This window comes from Carcharodon carcharias, chromosome 7 (genome assembly GCF_017639515.1).
Source record: "Carcharodon carcharias isolate sCarCar2 chromosome 7, sCarCar2.pri, whole genome shotgun sequence".
Lineage (NCBI taxonomy): Eukaryota > Metazoa > Chordata > Chondrichthyes > Lamniformes > Lamnidae > Carcharodon > Carcharodon carcharias.
The window spans coordinates 106,481,232-106,500,331 of record NC_054473.1 but is presented as its reverse complement, the minus strand read 5'-3'; the positions used below and the strand labels follow the sequence as shown (position 1 = coordinate 106,500,331).

Sequence of the window (19,100 nt, the reverse complement as noted above, 5' to 3'; positions counted from 1 at the left end):
ATTAGGGTTGGGCAATAAAGGCTGGCCTAGCCAGCAATGCCACATCTTGTGAAAGAATTAAAAAAAATATGAAAATTGAGCTACACTCAGAGAATGAGCAGTACCTAGCTGCAGTACAATAATGAAAAAGTCCCTCTAATTTCTTTCAATGTTTCCTTCAAACTATAAAACAATATATTTGCATGAGCCTGTGCTAATGCATTATTCCACCCAAAGTGCTCATATACCGCATTGCTGCTCCACTTAAGGACTAATAACCATATTGGAGGTGGAGAACACAGGTATTTAGTCATGGATGTTTAATAGTGAAAGTGAGCACTGGCTGACGAATATTGTATTTTATCTTTTTTAATGAATAAAGCATTTTAATGTGCATCATTCAGCACCATAAGGCAACTAGCTTATTTTGAATGGGCAGCATATGCATTGAACTAATGGAAGGTTGTGTAGTACATTGAATGCCACTTTGTGTTAATTTTTGTTCTCACCAAGGTGATGGATGTTAGTTTTAGGAAATAGTACACTTTCCATTTTATGCAGCTTGTGTTAGAATCAAGCACTCCCAGTGTAAGAATATTTTAAGCTTCTAAGTGTGAAGCCCCCTTTCAAATGCCTGAACCATGGTCCAGTTGCAGAACATGCTGTGCTCGCTGCACACGGGTGGTATTTTAACAATTTCCACACTAGCTGGTCAATATAACCCATGCAGCCCACATTTTATGATCAGGCGTGAGTCCTGGAATAGTTGGAGCATCATCTGCACTAACCAGATGTTGTGAATGCTAACCCTACTGGAAATTCTGGGACCAGCCCTCATTATAATATTCCAGGCGTAGAATTTTACATTCCACAGGCGGGTGCACACCCGACCTGAACGGGGGTAAAATTGCACAAGATGACATCAGGCAAGCATCCTGATGTCATCACATGCTCAAGTGATATTTTGCTCAGACGCAGCTACCGACAATTATGTGGCAATTAAGCTCATTAAAGGCGTAATTGTCAGAGACTTTTCGTGGCCCGTCCAACCTTACGGTTGGTAGATAGGCCAATTGGCCAGGTGGCCTTCACGTTTTTGAAGAAACCTCATCCAAGGGTGGGATGAAATCTCCATTAGGAAATAAATTAGAAAGAAATATATGGGGACAGCCTTTTTACGAGGTATGCTTTCAGGTGCAGCACTGACGTTTTTTGCAGCTTTTTTGGGCTTGATTTTATTATTTGGAGGTCTGCAGCTCCCTGAGGCAGCTGTCTGCCTTCAGGGAGCTCTGTGGAAGCCCTCACCTGTGCCTGTGGTCTTCCGCCCTCCTCCCACCCCCGCCCCCGCCCCCGTCCCGGCAATGCTGAGCTTTTCAGTGTGTGTTTCACATTGGCTGGCCATTAATTGGTGGTTGGGTGCCTGTTTCCCAACCGCTTCCGGGCCCGCTGATCACGTTTGAAGAGGCAGCACCTTCTGATGTCGGGTTACCATCCTCCTGTTAGCACCTCATCTCAGCATCGACACATGCTGCTGAGGGTTCATCATCGCTCAAAGGATCAGGACAATGTGAGCCTGATGTGTAACTATTCACTTTCATATTGAAGTGCATGAGTGAAATGAGAGGAATATCAATGGTGGTGCTCATGCTGGCCCATGATGGAGGCCACTTGTCCAAGAGGGTACTCACTAGAACTCATCATTTCCTGGTAGAATATGGTAGCTAACAGGGCCTCATGCGCACACCTGCCTCATCTGGCCCATGCTATGGCCTCTTCCCCTGGAGCCTCAGCTTCCTCGAACTCATCACCCTCATCCCCTTTGAGGTCTTCCTCATCGGACAAGACTTGTGGCTCTTCGGTCTTATCATCTGACAAGTCCCTCCCCACCCCCCCAGTTTTGCAGTGCCAGTTTGTGTAGTGCGCAGCAAACAACAATGATTCATGAGACCCTCTAGGCACTGTACTGGAGTACTCCGCCAGGCCTGTCCAGGCATTCGAATCACATCTTATGGTTTGCTCCACCAGTGCTCAGCTAGCAGTATGAGCCTTGTTGTACCTTCTTTCTGCAGGAGTCTGAGGCTACCACATGGGTGTCGTCAGCCAGTTCCTTTGCAGGTACCCTTTGTCACTGAGGAGCCAGCTCTGGATCTTTTGTGGTCTCTCGAGGATATCCAGGATCTGTGATCTACTCAAGATATTTGAATCGTGGATGCTTCCTGGGTATCTGGCGCAAACTTGCATGATCAGTGTCTTATGGTCACAGACCAGCTGAACACTGAGCAAGTGGTGGCCTTTCCTGTTTATGTATTGGTGTGCCTGTTGCCAGGGAGCTTTTATAGCCACATGAGTGCAGTGGATGGCATCCTGCACTCAAGGGAATCTGGAAACCTCAGAAAAGCCTAGTGCTCTTGTTGCCTGGCATGCTTGATTGCTTGGGCCGTGGCAAAAATGGCATCTGTAAACTCATGAATGCATTTTTATATGCATGCTTGCCGTATAGTCCCCAGTGGAGCCCTGGAAGAAGCCACTGGTATAGAAGTTCAGAGCGGCTGTTATTTTCACCACCAACAGCAATGGATGCCCTCCCGGTACCTGTGGCACCAATTCCTGGAGAAAGTAGCAAATGTGAGTCACCAGATCCCTGGATGTGCAGAGCCATCGGCGAGACTGGTTCTCACTCGTCTGTAGATAAGACATGAATTCTGTATATCCTGGTCACACACGCACAACATCTCTGTGAATCTCATCCTATGCATCCGTAGGGGGCCCTGTTGGTCCATAGTCTTGAGGGTATTGCTGCTCCCTTTGGTGACCCAGGTGCCTCCATCGCAATCTTCTCCTTCTTCCCTCCTGCCTGTAAGCGATAATGCAGGCAGCAATAAATCCAACCTGCATCTTCCTTATGGTCTCCTTTATGCAGTATCAATGAGAAGCATACAAGTGCCAGCATTAGTCTCCAAAGGTCCTCTTTCTCGCAATGAATTGTCAATGAATGTGGATTCAAGGGCTTTGTTCTCGTGTGGGAGAGCACTTGGACCTGAAATGATGGTCAGTGCAGAGTGTGTATCAAGACCCACCACCCCCCAAACCTCCCACTCCAACATGACTGATTGCTATGAGATTGCTATGGCTTGGTACTTGAATGTGCTGTTTTCAGCCCTGGCGCTGGGAGCCTCATTCACTGCACTTTAATACTGCACTGTTGGGCATAAACATGAGGGTAAATGTTAATCCCGAAATGAGATTATTTGAGGGGGGGCCTGAGGCTTCTCTTCAGTGAACCATCCAGCACCGACTTTCTCACAGGCTTCTGGATCTTGTCCATTCTCTCAATTGTTCTAGAGCTCATTACGACTCTGGGGAATTTCTACACTGCAAACATGGGGTTAAAACAAGGAGATCGATTAATGCAACTCTGGGATTAGTCTCGTGTGAATGGACATCATTGCTTCGCTTTCCTGATTCCCTGCATTGTGATTGAAAGGTTTCTAACATGTCTCAGCTGTGCCTCTCTTCTCATTTAGGAATGCACAGTTCGGTTGGGTGCCTGTTTAATCAGCACCCCCCCCTCCCCTCTGCATGCAGCTGCCCCCCAATCTGCCCACAGAGCCCTCACCAGCAGAGCTACTCTTCATTTTAAATTTGTACTGTGCCATCGCCTCAGGTCGGAAGATGGTGGCGCAGAACTCTCACTGCCATACCAGCTTGGACCCTCCCTGCAAGAGTATGGAAACCCCTCCAGTTGTTCAGGAGGAGCTTCATGTTCAGGTTTCCCTCTCTTATAGACCTCCCTATCCTAGTATTCCTTGATCCCGTCGTGCTTCTATGGCCCGTGTGGACCTCACCCATCTCCATCTTGAGGCCACTTATACCCTCACCCTGGCACCCTCCCCTCGCAGTCATGTGTCTGAATGCAACCCTCCCCATCCCCAGTGCAGCTTCTGCCCTGCAGCCCCTTGTCCTGCCTTAGGCCACTTGCTCCCTTCCCCAGTACAAGCCTAGCTTGGCAGCCCATAAAAAACCATACCCACTTTACCGCTGGTCTGGTAGGTAGATACTTCTTGTGACAACCCCCTGATAGCGATGCGGACCTGCCTGCGAAGTCTGGTGCTGATTCCTGTGAGCTCTGCACGATGCAAGGTAGGCGAACAAACCTCGGATTGGGGAGCGAAGTACAGATCACCTGGTACATGTCGCTTATATAATGTTGTGAAACACATCGTTTTATTTCACGCTGATGTGCCTGGATGATCCAGTGTGGGGGATGATTCTGGGAAAGATTATAATGAGATGCAAAAATATTGAAGTGATGTTCCTGACGGCCGCCACGAATGGAAGCAGAAAATCCTGGCCCCAGTCTCGGTGTCGTCTTCACAACCAGGCTTGGGAATTCCATTGACAACCAGGGCATCCAATCCTTGCCACGTATAAACTAGTTTGTCAAGGTGTGCATGTTAGTAGGTGGCAGGAGGTAAGAGATATTTTGGCCAAGAGGGAGAAATAGTTGTGAAGGTGGTGATTGATTTTTGACCGGGAGTGACAGGAAGTATGGTGAAATATGTCACGTTGGTTTATAAACACACTGTGCTGCCTCTTACCAAGCCCGTTCTTTAACTTGCCTTGCAATATGCCAACAGTCTCAGAGGAAGTGAACGTCTGTCCTCTCACAAACCTAGTCAAACAGCTTTTCAACACCTGAATTAGGAAATATTGGGGCCCTGCTGGAATTCTTCTTACCCCTAGATATCTTCCCGCAACTTGAAAATGTTGCCCCTGTTTGGGCTAAGCAAGAATACACTTTCCGTTTAAAATGCTACAGGCACTTAAGAAACCAACAGCCGGACCTGATTTCCCAGTCTACAATCTGGCAAACTACCTTAAGTTAGTGCTGGCAGCTTGTCTGGCTCGTGCAAATGAGGAGTATTTCTCTAACAACTTCCCGCCACCACCCTCCAATTTTACTGGCATTCGTTAATATAAGTCCACTCACATTCTACCTATTCTATACCAGAAGACCAAAATTCTGCTGAATTCTGCTTCGACTGCTAACAAGTGAGAGCAGCTCATGGATTTTTTTTGTCACTAAGGTTGAGATAATCCGATGAGCTGCTTCTGCCATGTACCTCCCTTCTGCTAGCCCACCTGGCCAACCTTCCTTTAATGCTCTTCCTTGCCCCAGCCCTGAATTCTCATCTTTCTCTAGTTTCTCTCCTATCTCCCCTCTTGTCCTCTCTGAACTCGTCTTGTCCTTGAGACTCACCTCCTGTTCCTCAATCCTACTCCCACTAAGCTTATCACCTCATACTCCCTCCTGGCCCCCATGTTAACCGATATTGTAAATGGTTCCCTCTCTCCAGATGTTGTCACTGTCTCCCTTAAATCTTCTGTAATCATCCCTATCCTCAAGAAAAAACCTTGACCACTCAGTTCTTGCAAACTACTGTCTCATTTCAAACCTCCCTTTCCTCTCCAAAGTCCTTGCACACTTTGTCACCTCTCAAATCCATTCCCACCTTTCTTGGAACTCAATGCTTGAATCCCTCCAATTAGGTTACCGCCCTGCCAAAGTACTGCAAAGGCTCTTGTCAAAGTTACAAGTGACATCCTATGTTACTGTGACAAAGGTAAACTTTCCCTCCTTGTCCTTCTCAAATGTCTGCAGCCTTTGAGACAGTGACCACACCATTCTCCTCCAAAGCCTCTCCACTGTTGTCCAGCTGGGTGAAACTACTCTCACATGGTTTCATTCTTATCTATCAAATTGTAGCTGGAGAATGACTTGCAATGGCTTCTCTTCCTGCTCCCGCTCTGTTACCCCTGGTGCCCCCCACAAATCTATCCTTGGCCCCCTCCTAGTTCTCATCTATATGCTGCCCCTTGGCAACAGCATTAGTTTTCACATGTATCCTGACAACATCCTGCTCTATCTCACTACCACTTCTCTCAACTCCTCCACCATTGGTAAATGATCAGACTGCTTATCCGACATCTAGTACTGGATGAGGAGAAATTTCCTCCAATTGGATATCGGAAAGACTTGAAGCAATTGTTTTTGGTCCCTGCTCCAAACTCCATTCCCTAGCTACCAACTCCATCCTTCTCTCTGGCACCAGCCTGAGATCAAGCCAGCCTGTTTGCAACCTTGGTGTCACATTTGATCCTGAGATGAGCTTTTGACCTCATATTTGTACATCACTAAGACTGTCTATTTTTACCTCCATAACATTGCTCAATTTCGCCTCTGTTTCAATTCATCTGCTCGGGACCTCTCATTCATGCCTTCATTACCTTAACTTAACTACTTCAATACACTCCTGGGTGGTCTTGCACATTATACCCACCATAAACTTGAGGTTATCCAAAACTCTCCTGCCCGTACGTTAACTTGCACCAAGTCCCATTTCCCTGTCACCTTTGTGCTCACTGACCTGCATTGGCTCCTGCTTAAATGTCATGATTTTAAAATTTTCAACTTTGTTTTCAAATCCCTCTATGGCCTTGCCTTTGCTTCCCTTGGTAAGCTCCTCCAACCCCACAACCTTCCAAGGTATCAGTGCATCTCTAATTTGGGACTCTTGTGCATTCCCAACTATAATTGCTCCATCATTGGTGGCTGTGCCTTCAGTTGACTAATACCCAAGCTTTGGAGTTCCCACTCTACATCTCTTCACCTCTCTACCTCGCTTACCTCCTTTATGGCACTTCTTAAAACCCAACCTTTTGGTCATCTGACCTAATGTCTCCTTATCTGGCTCAGTGTCATAGTTTGTTTTATAATGCTCCTGTGAAGCGCCTTAACGATGTTTCATTACATCAAAGGTGCTACATAAATATAAGGTGTTGTTGTTGAACAACTTGTCTCCTCTTGAATTCTCTAATTGCATCAAATTATCTATTCCAATTTTGTATCTTTGTTGACTTGCCACATTGTATTTATAAATTTTAATCCTGTCAAGTTGGTCTGATCAGCCAGTTTCAAAGGACTGAACAATTTAAAAGGAAAAAACAATTAATCTCTAAATTCTAATATGGAGCCAGATGTCTGGCTGGTGTGATACATGTCATGTTTCATCTCAAGTGAACGTGAAGGAGGATGAAAGGCAAAATTTACCTATCCACAGACTGTTTCCAAAGGACTTTCTCAGGATTTCAGGAGAGGTCATTGAAAAGTGTAATTACGCCTTAAGGACATTGATTGCTTGGCAATATGCACAGAGCTGTAGCTTTCTCTTTTGATAGAAACAAATGTTTTGCCAAACCTCAATAAATTCTTTATTTCATAAGGGAACTTAACTTTAGATAAACCCATCTGTTCTAATTTGGACTCTTTCCCAAATCTTAAGCAAAATCAGCAGTTTTTGTAAACTGACCCAAATCTCCTCTAACAAATTTAAAGCTTTATGCATGACCAGAATAGGATGATATCTCACATAGCCAATTGTCCTTTACCATGGCTTTTTCCAGGATACTACATTCTGCTGTCTACTTCAAAAGGGAGTAAATAGTGCACTATCTTTTAGGCTAAAAGTAGAGAAATTTAGTTCAAAATTAAGTAGTACAACTATTGACTTATGAACTGCTTAAAACTTTTCTAGCGCAATAACATTGTTCTTTTATGCAAGCCTCTTAACATCGGAATCCTTTAACTTTGTGATCCTAAAGGAATCTCTTTGGTCACCTCAGCTGGAAATGGTCAGCGGGAAGAAGCAAACTAATCTCCTGAAGAAAAATCCCAATTCGTATCCAGTCTTCTGTTATTCCAAAGACAGGTTTCAGCATTCCAGATCAAATACACTGTACAAAGTTTTTCTAGGACACACTAATGAATAATCTGACAGACAGCGTTAGCATCTCACATTTGCCAAGACCAAAATCTATAAAATATAACTTTCTTAATGGTTGAGCAATTGGAAATGATAGTGTAAATTTTGTGAAGCTCTGTCCCATTGTTGGATCCTTGGATGCAACCACTGCATATCCAGCAAGTGTTGGTCCATTGCCCCAGTGCATTTCTATCCATTGATTTCTGTTGAGTGAAAATCATACAATATGTACGGCTGATGTGAGACCTTACTGGCGATTTAGGGCCTTGTAAAATATATTGAGCTTCATCTCCTCTCTGCATATTAGCATACTTTAACATTTCAAGAAGACAAAGCATTTCCTAATGTTATTTCACAAGTTAATTGCAACAGGTTAATAAGGGGAATTGATTTGGGTCCTATACCCCACTAGGAATGTGACTATCTCTAAACAGGTTCATATATTAACACCATTGACACCAAGAATGAAGAATTCCATTGTTTTATTTGGTGATGCCCTGAATAAATTCAAAGATTGGCAATGTGGACAGTAGTATTGGATATGAGATCAGCGTGTCTGGTCTGTTGCATGCCAGCCACATTTTATGGTGAGGAAATTTTTAAGCTTTTTGGATGCTATGCTGCTGATCATTATAAGCCTTAATTTGCCAATAAGTGAAACTTAATTCCCTGCTGGAACCAAAATGTTTTGTGAAATTTCTTCTGGCATAGTATAGCTCACCCATGTAAGTATTTGGCTGGCCTGACCTTTAGGAGTAAAATTAAGGAAATCTTGTGGTTTTCATTACTGGTTGGCAAGTTTGATTATTCTTGGCTTATTATGTTAGGATAAATTTATTGGTCTTGTCCTCCTGGCTCAGAGGACAGCAGATCTGAGATAGCACCTTCATGTCAGCTCTTTGACCTTTGTCTCCTTTGAGTGTAACTCTGTTGGAAATGTGGGATTAGTGAATTTATTAAATATTTTCAACTGCGTTTTCCTTGGTGCATTAGTTACTGTTTACGATGTACTTGGTTTATTTGCATTCCAACTGTTTATCATTCCGTTACCTAATATGTTCTTTTGCTGCTATTTTCCTGCTAGCAATAGAGTGATCCGTTATTGTGATGGGAATTCTTTTGGAGGTTACAGTAGTTTGGAGGAAAGAATTCTCTTTTTGAGGGAATGAGAATGGCAGGTACGTCCCAATCCTTATCTCAAGACCCACACCTCCAGATGGTCCTTCATGAACACATCACAGCCAGGCTTGTCTTTAGTGCCTCCATTTCACAAAATAGATTATAACTAACCATGCTGTTTACTGGAGGTGAACTGCAGACAACGTCTATCACCTTGGTTGCTCATTCTATGGGTGAATGTTAACACTTCATTTTAAACTTTTGTGTCACCAGATCTTTCCAAGATATTGTCAATATATTCCAAGTCAGTCAGCTATCCAGTTACATTTAACAAGTGACTGAGGCCTTTTTATAGGGGCAATGGATTTGTCACTTTCTCTGTAGAAATGAGCTCAACAGGGCATTGAGCTTTTCTTGGATGGCACGGCCTCAAGAATGCAAATCCGTTTTTCCTTCTCCGACATCACTGTTCCCCCTCACTCTGTTTCAATTGATGCTACCTCTTCAAGCTCACTGAGATGTGTTTGACTGCATCAGAAGGCCAGGATCCATATAGACCCAAATGCAGCTCCCAAGTTTATAAGAGCCAGACCAGTCCATTATGCTCTATGGGACAAAGTTGAAACCGAACTGGACAGACTGGGAAAATTGGGCATCCTACAACCAGTGCAATTTCCTGAGTGGGTGGCACCCATCGTACCTGTACTGAAGGAGGACCAAAGCATGTATTTATGTGGTGATTATAAGCTAACTGTCAATAAGGTGGCCAAACTCAATAGACACCTGATACCCAAGATTGAGGAATTGTATTCAAAGTTGGCAGGGGGCACCACATATTCGAAATTAGACATGAGCCATGCCTACCAGCAGGTAGCTTTGGAAGAAGACTCTAGGGAATTTGTCACCATTAATGGGCACCAAGGATTGTATCAATGCAAACGTCTATCCTTTTGGGGTCTCCTCGGCATGTGCTATTTTCGAAGAATGATGGAAAACTTGCATCAAGGATTTGATGCAAATCCTTGCTCCAAGGATTACGCCATGTTATCATTTACTTGGATGATGTATTGGTCACGGGACTGACCGACGATGAACACTTAACAAATCTAGAAGAGGTGCTCAAGCACTTCGCACAAACAGGGGTATGATTAAAACGAGAGAAGTGTTTGTTCCAAGCCAAGGAGGTAGTTTACTTAGGCCATAAGATTGATGCGCAGGGCCTGCATCCTGTGGAAGAAAAAGTCTAGGCCATTCGCGAGGCACCTGCCCCGAGAAATACCACAGAGCTTAAGGCCTTCTTAGGCAAGGTAAACTACTAAGGCTGATTCCTCCCAAATCTCTTGGCTGTGCTGGCCCTATTGTACAGCCTTCTTAAGAAGAACCAGAAATGTAGTTGCCAAGCCCTGCACCAGGATTCCTGAAAGTGAAGCGATTATTAAGATCGTCAGCCTTGTTGGTCCACTTTGAAGAAATTTTAACATGTGACATGTCCCTTTATGGAATAGGAGCTGTCCTTTCACATCAGATGGCAGATGGCTCCGAACGATCCATTGGTTATACATCTTGTGCATTCAACGTCGCAAAGAGATGATATTCCCAGGTTGAAAAGGAGGGCTTATCTATTGTGTTCGGTGTCCAGAGGTTTCATCAATATCTCCACGGTCACCATTTCCATATTATAACTGACTACAAGCCCCTACTGGGATTATTTGCAGAAGATAAAGCGATACGACTTACCACATTGGCTGGCATCCAGAGATGGACACTAGTATTAGCTGCCTACGAATACACTTTTGTTCACTGTTCGGGAACTCAAATCGCACATGCCAACGCACTAAGCCACCTTCCCCTGCCAGCTAACAACGGGGAAGCCCTGATTCCCCAGGAACTGGCCTTAGTGCTAAATTTTCTGAATTTCTACCCTGTTCAGACCAGACAAATCCGTGAGTGGACAAGCTGGAACCCACTATTATCTAATGTCCTTCAGCAAGTCTTGAATGGTTGGTCAGGTGGATCTGAATCCAAGGAGATGAAGCCCTATTTTGATTGGACGGCGTATTACTCTGGGGAGCAAGGGTTATCATGCTCCCGAAGGGGCGAAGGCTGTTATTAGCCGAGCTACATAGCGCTTGCCCAGGCATTAGCAGGATGAAGATGCTTGCAAGCAGCTATTTGTGGTGGCCAGGTATGGACTTGGATATAGAAACCCTGATCAAAAGCTGCCCTCAATGCCAGCAGGTGCAAAAGCTCCCCCACGATTGCACCCATGGGAATGGTCGGGGCAGCCATGGGTGCGTCTTCACGTTGATTACATGGGACCCTTCTTGGGCATGATGTCCCTTTTACTGATTGACTCTCACTCTAAATGGATGGACGTCTCTGAGGTCCAGCTGCCCACATCGGCTGCTACCATAGATTGTTTGTGGCAGAGTTTTGCAGTGGATGGGTTGCCGGAAGTCTCGTGTTCGACAATGGGATCGCTTTCACCAGTGGGGAGTTTCACAGGTTCACGACCCTTAACGGCATTACTCATATCAAAACCTCAACCTACCACCCAGCGTTGAACGGCATTGGCTGAGCGGGCAGTCTAAACCTTTAAATCCGGGATGAAAAAGATGGAAGGGGATTCCATCAGCACGAGATTGTCCCAGTTCTTGTTCTCATATTGGACCACGCCACACACAACGACCAGCATTGTTCCTGCAGAACTACTAATGAAGGGACGTCTCCGTAGCTGTCTGACCCTTATCTGGCCTAATTTAGAGGGGAGGGTGGAGAAAAGCCAAGAGGCTTAGAAGACCAGGCATGATGGTCATGGTCGCGAAAGAACCTTCACGGTGGCAGATGCGGTCCTCGCGAAGAACTTTGGAGATGCGCCCAATTGGCTGTTAGACGAGGTGAGTGCAGTAACTGGACCCCTCTCCTATAAAGTATTGGTAAACAGCCAAATAATTAGACAACACGTGGATCATCTCCACAAAAGGACACCAATTCCACAAGAAGAAATGCCGTCTTCATCTACGCTTGAGTTTGTTCAGCATGTAGAGGACAGGTCACATGATTGGGAAGCACCAGTGGGGCCTGTGGGACCTGAGGGGGTCGGGGACACAAACCTGCCAATTTCCGCTGAGGAACCTAGTGGACAACGGTCCCCTGAAAAGAGGTCTTGGAAAAACCAGCCAACATTGGTGAACTGAGATGCTCAACAGGTCCGAGGAAGCTTCCCGAGAGCCTTGACCTGTAAATAGTTATGGCGTAAATAGTTAATGTGTTTTAAGCTTGTTAGCTGTACTTTTAAGTAAAGGGAGAGGGATGTGGTAAAGTGAGCACGGATGCTCTGGTGCTCTGCCCTATGTCTCACTGTTTATTATAACATCAGTCCCTATTTTTGATTGCAAGCAGTTATAAAGGGGAATATAGGAAGGCAAGCAGTTAGACTTCGGTTGGACAGCAATCTCATTTACCCAAGACATAAAACCTGTAAATAGTTATTGCATAAATAGTTAATGTGTTTTAAGCTTGTTAGCTGTACTTTTAAGTAAAGGGAGAGGGATGTGGTAAAGTGAGCACAGATGCTCTGGTGCTCTGCCCTATGCCTCAATAAACCATCACTGTTTATTCTTACATCAGTCCCTGTTATTTATTGCAAGCAGTTATAAATGGAATATAGGAAGGCATGCAGTTAGAGTTCGGTTGGACAGCAATCTCATTTACCCAAGACATAGAACCTTTGAGGAATTTCCAGTCTTCACCTGCTAGAAGATCTAACCTCTGAATTCGCTCCAAAAAAATCGCTCCAATTCAGACTGCCTTAACGACTGCTCCCTTCCAGGGTTTGCTCTGTTCCTCAGGACTCCTCCTGAGCCTTACTGCTTGGAGACTGCTCACCACAACACCTCTGCTGCCTGGAGCCTCTTCTCCCTGCTTCTGTACACACCCAGTCATGTAAGATTTCTTGAGCCCCAACTCTTGGCTGCACTGAGATATCAATGGCTCCCTAGGCTCCTTCTGAGTCCCAACTGCAAAGTTACCAAATGGCTCCAAGGGCTTCAATGAGCCCCCAATCCTGCTCCTCAGCTAACAGCAGCACTTTTGCTGCATGGAGCTTCTTCCCTTGCTCCTGTCTCTGTTTGACTAAAATTGACTGACCATTGAACTGCTCTTCAATGACCCTTGAACTGACCTGGGGAACCTATCAACACACACAGTGGGACCGATCCTTGTTACCAGACAGGAGCCACTTTTGTAGCACTGAAACATCCTGTCCCTTAAAAATTACAATATCCAAAGACTTCAAACTTACTTGAACCCACACACATAATGAATTGAATTCATAACAACATAAACATAATTCCTCATCCTTGGAATCATTACGGTAAATCTCTTTTGCACTCTTTCCAAACCTTTACTGTAGTGCTTAGAATTGGGCAAATAAATCCCAGCTGGACCATTTTATATAAGTTTAGCATAACCTCTTGATTTTTGTACTCTATTCCTCTACTTATAAAGGATTTCGGATTCTAAGTGCTTTGTTAACTTGATTTGTGAACAAACACTTCCAGGTCTCTCTCTTCTTGCATTCCCATTAAAATTGTACCATTTGGCTTGTATTGTTTCTTCTCATTCTTCCTAACAAAATGTATAACTTCACATATCCTGATGTTCAATTTTATCAACCATGTGTCCATCTGTTTCACCCATGGCTGGTTTATTTATGCAAAATACCTGAATGGACAATTGTACAGTGAGAACAATCAATTTCCCTTTACCTGTTGGTTATGAAAACAGTAACGATGCAAATTACTTGCTCTGGAAAAAATGGCCTTGCCTTGTCTAACTTAACCCTTGAAGAAAAGAAGGAAAGACTTGGATTTGTTTAGAGCCTTTCCCATACTCAGGATGTACCAAAGCACTTTACAGCTAACAAAGTACTTTTTTGAGCTATAGTCAGTATTGTAATATTGGAAATGCAGCATCTAGTTGGTGCACAACAAGGTTCAGCAAATTTCAAATCCTGCCTTGCCAAAGTTGCAAAAACTTAAGGGCTGAGAGGCAAATCGTTCCTTCAGTTTCTAGCTTCACAGGTGAAGGACGGCCACTTGGGCAAGTTACCAGATGGCTGCAGTGGATGGGGGTTGTTGAAGCAGGAGGGAGTGCATGTCGAGAGGAGCTCAGCAACAAAATGAAATGAAAATGGGATTATGCCTTTAAAGCAAAATACATCTTTCCATTATGTTCCATTTTAGGTGAAGACATCTTTGTCAATTTGTATGGAGCTGCAACAGACGTAAATGTAAGACTGGACAAAAACTCAGTAATGATAGAGAAGACCTACATATCGTTGGCTAACCAGAGAGTAGTATCCATTTGCAACAGGAGTGATGTAATAGTGCACTTCTGGTGGAAGGCCTTTGCAACTCCAGAGGAAGAAGAGCAGCAGAAAATCAGGTAAGTCAAATAGTATCTAAGACTGTTTAATTTATCGAATGTTCATGAACCAAGGTTGGTAAGGACATTTCTGTAGTGCATAGTAGATCCATTTTCAGGAATCGAGGCTTCAATCACAATCTGGACTTCCAAATGATTCCCACATCTACCACTGGTGGCAATATATAAGTAGGCATAACTGGGCTGATCCCATTTTGGGTCTCAATTGAAGGATGAGATATAATAACTTAGCCTTTTGGTGACCCATTAGGAATCAGCGGATCTTGCTCCCGCAAATTCCTCCAAGGGTTTTTATCCTGTGACTAGGACATTTTGGTAATATATTTCAGAAGCCAAAGATGGAAGCTGATTTTTCAGAGCGATTCAATAAGTGTCCCCATACCAATTCCAATCTTCTGCCTGGTAGGTCTATGGCAGCCTGCCCTCTCCCTATTGCATTCACCCTGTTCACTGGCTCATGAACAAGGCAATCTGCAACCTCATTGTGGATGAGCAGGACCACATTCTGTCTTGACTAAAACCTGGCTCACAATTAGTTGGCTGGATTTTTGTGGAGGCCAGGAGACTCTGCAGACCTTATTCCGGGATCCCCAGGTTCATTCTCTGTGCCCCCACCCCCCCAGTTTTCACCAGCATGCGACCACATACCCTGTATTTCTGACCTGACCCACTCCATTGTGGAGATAGGCATCCCCTAGCCCTCTGCAAATTTAGTGGAGTCGGATCAGCTTTTCAAGGACTTGTGGTTCATGGTTCCTCTGAGGTGTCATGAACCAAACTCTGGATGAGGGAACCTTTTGAAAGGTAAGTTGAAAAATCTTATCCATGCCCCTCATGTTAACCTTTGCCCCTCCACCCACCCCAATGGCCCCTCATATCCTCCATGCCAACCTATGACACTTCCATGCCCATTTACCCAATGTACAATCCAAATTCACCCAGAACCATAGTAACAATGGTATTTTGGAAAAGCTTTAAAAACAATCGTTCATTCATAATTTTCTTTAAGGAACTGCTTTTACTGTAGCCTTATAAAAGTGTCAATCATCTAAACCTTTAAAGTGTCAATAGCAGAAACTGCAAGCACTTGACATCTTTCTGTCTTGTATAAATAAACGCTGTGCAATTGACAAAATAGATCTCAAAGAAAGACCTATCAATCAAGCAATGCTTTCCCTTGGGCATGGTTGTTTCAGCAGACTAGACTCTCAACCAAACCTCATTATGCATTCATTGTTACTAGGAGGTGGGAAATCAGAATAAATGCAAAATACTGGATGCTGGAAATCTGAAATAAAAACAGGAAATGCTGGAAAAACTGGCAGCATCTGTGGAGAGAGAAACAGAGTTAACACTTTGAGTCTGTATGACTTCAGAGGGAGAAATCAGAGGTTAAGATCTAGATAGATCAAAGGTGAGCGAAATGATTGGAGATCGGGGGAGATCAGAAAACTCAGGGTAGAGGGAGATTGGTGACTTTGTGGAATTATTGGGAGTGTGGGGCAGTGGGGTGAAATCTTAAGAGCTTAGGTGGGTGGGGATCTGTTGATCTCCTGGAGGAAATCAGAAAGATTGGAGGATGGGTGGGGAGGGTAGTAGGTGCAGGGTTGTGTGATTGCGGAGGTTTGATGAAGCAGGTAAACTGAGTTCAGCTGGTAAGTGGACTTACCTCCTGGACTCAGAAGTCTTCACCTCCCTTTAGCCACCATGTTTTCTAAGAATCGGAACATTTGGCATTCCAAAATTAAATTTAAGATGGTGGTTAATTATGAGGTGTACAGTCTCATTCTAATATTTTAATTGCTAAACCACCCCCTGAGAATGAGTTGGTTGCCCGCTCTCCTGTCCCAGCTTTGTTAAAATTGAGGTGGTGGAAATGGTTTGGGATTCAGAATTCTAAAGTTTTAATATCCTACCCACCTATTGTCGGAGGTTAAAATCTCACCCAACAACCCCTCTGTAGCTACCCTCTAGAGCTTTCTTCTGGAAGATGTAAGTAAAGGTCGTTGGAAAGGCAAGTAGAAATGAAAAGTTCAGGAGGCTGAGAAGGGGACCCAGAGAAAACAGAGGCCAGTGAATTGTGCAACTACTTAGCACACCATCTTCCTATGCAGCAAGTACAACAGAGACTGCCAGGCCAGAGTGGGGCTCCTGAGCCACAGCAGGTCATGATTTTTTAAAATTCATTTTTGTGGGATGTGGGCATCGCTGGCTGGGCCACCATTTCTTACCCATCCCTGATTGCCCTTGAGAAGGTGGTGATAAGCTGCCTTCTTGAACTGTTGCATGGCCATGTGGTTTAAGTACACCCACAGTGCTGTTAGGAAGGAAGTTCCAGGATTTTGACCCAGTGAGAGTGAAGGAATGCGATAAATTTCCAAGTCAGGATGGTGAGTGGCTTGGAGGGGAACTTCCAGGTGATGGTGCTTCCATGTGTCTGCTGCCCTTGTCCTTCTAGGTGGTTGTGGCTGTGGTTGTGGATTTGGAAGGTGCTGACAAGGGGACCTTGGTGGGTTCCTGCAGAATCATGACGTGCTGTGGCTCAGGAGTCCCACTCTGGCCTTGCAGTCTCTGTCACATTTGCTGCAGAGGAAGACAGTGGGCTGAGAAGGTGCACAATTCACTGGTCACTGTTTTCTCAGGGCCCTTTTCTCCCCTTCTCGGTCTCTTGAGCTTTGTGGTAGTCAACTCTGATTAACGCAGAGTTGACCACCACAGTGCAAACCATCATCATATGAAGGCTGCCACCATCAAGCAAAGGCATTCTCACCCCCTTCAAGAAGGAACTTGACAACTTCTACTGCAGTATACTGCAGTGGGTCAAAAATATGTCTGCACAAATGATGGTGACAGGTAGGTGTGTGCAGCCCTGACGTGATTGGTGTGCACTATGAATTTTTGGCAGGATTTTTTTTAACCCCACCAAGGCAGCATTAAATTCAATGAAGAACTCTGGAATATAAAACTAGTCTCAGTAATGGTCACCATGAAACTATCATCAATTGATATTGAAATTCATCTGGTTCTCCAACATCTTTCAGGGAAGGAAATCTGCCATCCTTACCTGGTCTGGCCTACAGGCGACTCTAGACCTATCACAATGTGAGTGACTCTTAACTGCTCTCTGAAATGGCCTAGAAAGCCACTCAATTCAGGGCAATTAGGGAGGGGCAACAAATGCTGACTTTGCCAGTGATACCCACAAACCATGAAAGAATAAAGAAGAAAAAGGGGATCTGAATATTCTTTGGGCACTCTATGGATTATGACATGAAGTTTATGCTATAGGTGAATTAGCAAAATGAGCCCAGAATATGCTTGCGCTCTGCCAGATTTGCGTATATGAAGTCATGTTCACACAACCATGCAAACTGATAGGCCCAAATATAAATTCTCCAACAAATCAGCACAATCAAGAAGCATAATTGATTCAACGATTAAAACAGGCCATTCGCCATCATCACAAAGAGCAGAATTGCCAGAAATTGAGCCATTCTTTAACTGATTGATTTAATGCTCCTGATCTAATGTTTTAACTAGCTTCAATTAGCTACTTCGATTTGCCCTTGATACATGAGACCTACAGCCAGCAGTCAATTGAATCCTCACTGGTGGGATTGGTTTGCTGTAATTGACTGAACTTGGACTAATTTTAAAGTAAATTTAAAGTGACAGCAGCAGCAACAGAAGGGAAAACAGACCTGTTCAATTGACTGCTGGTCGTGGATGGTACAAGTGATTGTTTTTATATATTCGTTCTTAGGATGTGGGCATCACGAGAAAACTAGTATTTATTTCTCATCCCTAATTGCCCTTGAGAAAGTGGTGGTGAGCCGCCTTTTTGAACTGCTGCAGTCCATGTGGTGTTGGTTCATCCACAGTGTTGTTAGGAAGCGAGTTGCAGGATTTTGCCCCAGCGACACTGAAGGTTTGGTGATATAATTCCAAGTCAGAATGGTGTGTGACTTGGAGGGGAACTTGTTGCTGCACTTCCAATGCGAGGTCTTCCTTACCTTTCTCAGTGGCAGAGGTCTGGGAAGTGCTGTTGCTAGAGGCTTGGTGGGTTGCTGCAGTGCATCTTGCAGGTGTTGCCAACGTTTGCTGTTTTAGAGGGAGTGAGATAGTAAATGGAGTGCCAATCAAGCAGTTGTTTTTATCCTGTATGATGTCATGCTTCTCGAATATTGTTGATTCTCTCTTGTTGGAGATGGTCATTGCCTGGCACTTGTGTCGCATGAATGTTACTTGCCACTTGTCAGCCCAAGCCTGGATATTGTCCAGGTTTTGCTGCATTTGGACATGGACTGTTTCAGTATCTGAGGGGTCACGAATGATGCCAAACATTGAGCAATCATCAGCGAATATCCTCACTTCTAACCTTATGATGGAAGGAAGATCATTAATGAAGCAACTGAAGATAGTTGGTAGTACTGAAACAGCTTGGCTGGGTTAGGTTTGGAGCGCTTGTTTTCAGCACTGTTGCCAGAATGTTGTCAGGGTCCCTAGCCTCTGCTGTATCCACTGTGCTTAACCGTATCTTGATATCATGTGGAGGGGAGAGCTGATATCTGTGAAACCACATGCCACATAACGTCAGTTGCTGTGACAGGTTGGGGATACATTATTGTCGGGGGAAAAAGTGCGTCTGCTGAAGAGGTTGGGCTTATTTAGCATCTTTTGCAACCTTAGGTTGTTCCAAAGCATTTTACAGCTAATGAAGCACATTTTGAT

General features: G+C 44.4%; 1 protein-coding gene across 1 annotated transcript in view; it reads left to right on the top strand.

The window, feature by feature from the left end:
- Nucleotides 1–19,100, top strand: part of LOC121280028 (hydrocephalus-inducing protein-like) — a 478,228-nt gene that overhangs the window by 218,214 nt on the left and 240,914 nt on the right. The window contains exon 9 of the mRNA XM_041191656.1: nucleotides 14,168–14,369. Coding sequence (XP_041047590.1) covers nucleotides 14,168–14,369 — 202 coding nt within the window. The remainder of the gene's footprint in view (nucleotides 1–14,167; nucleotides 14,370–19,100) is intronic.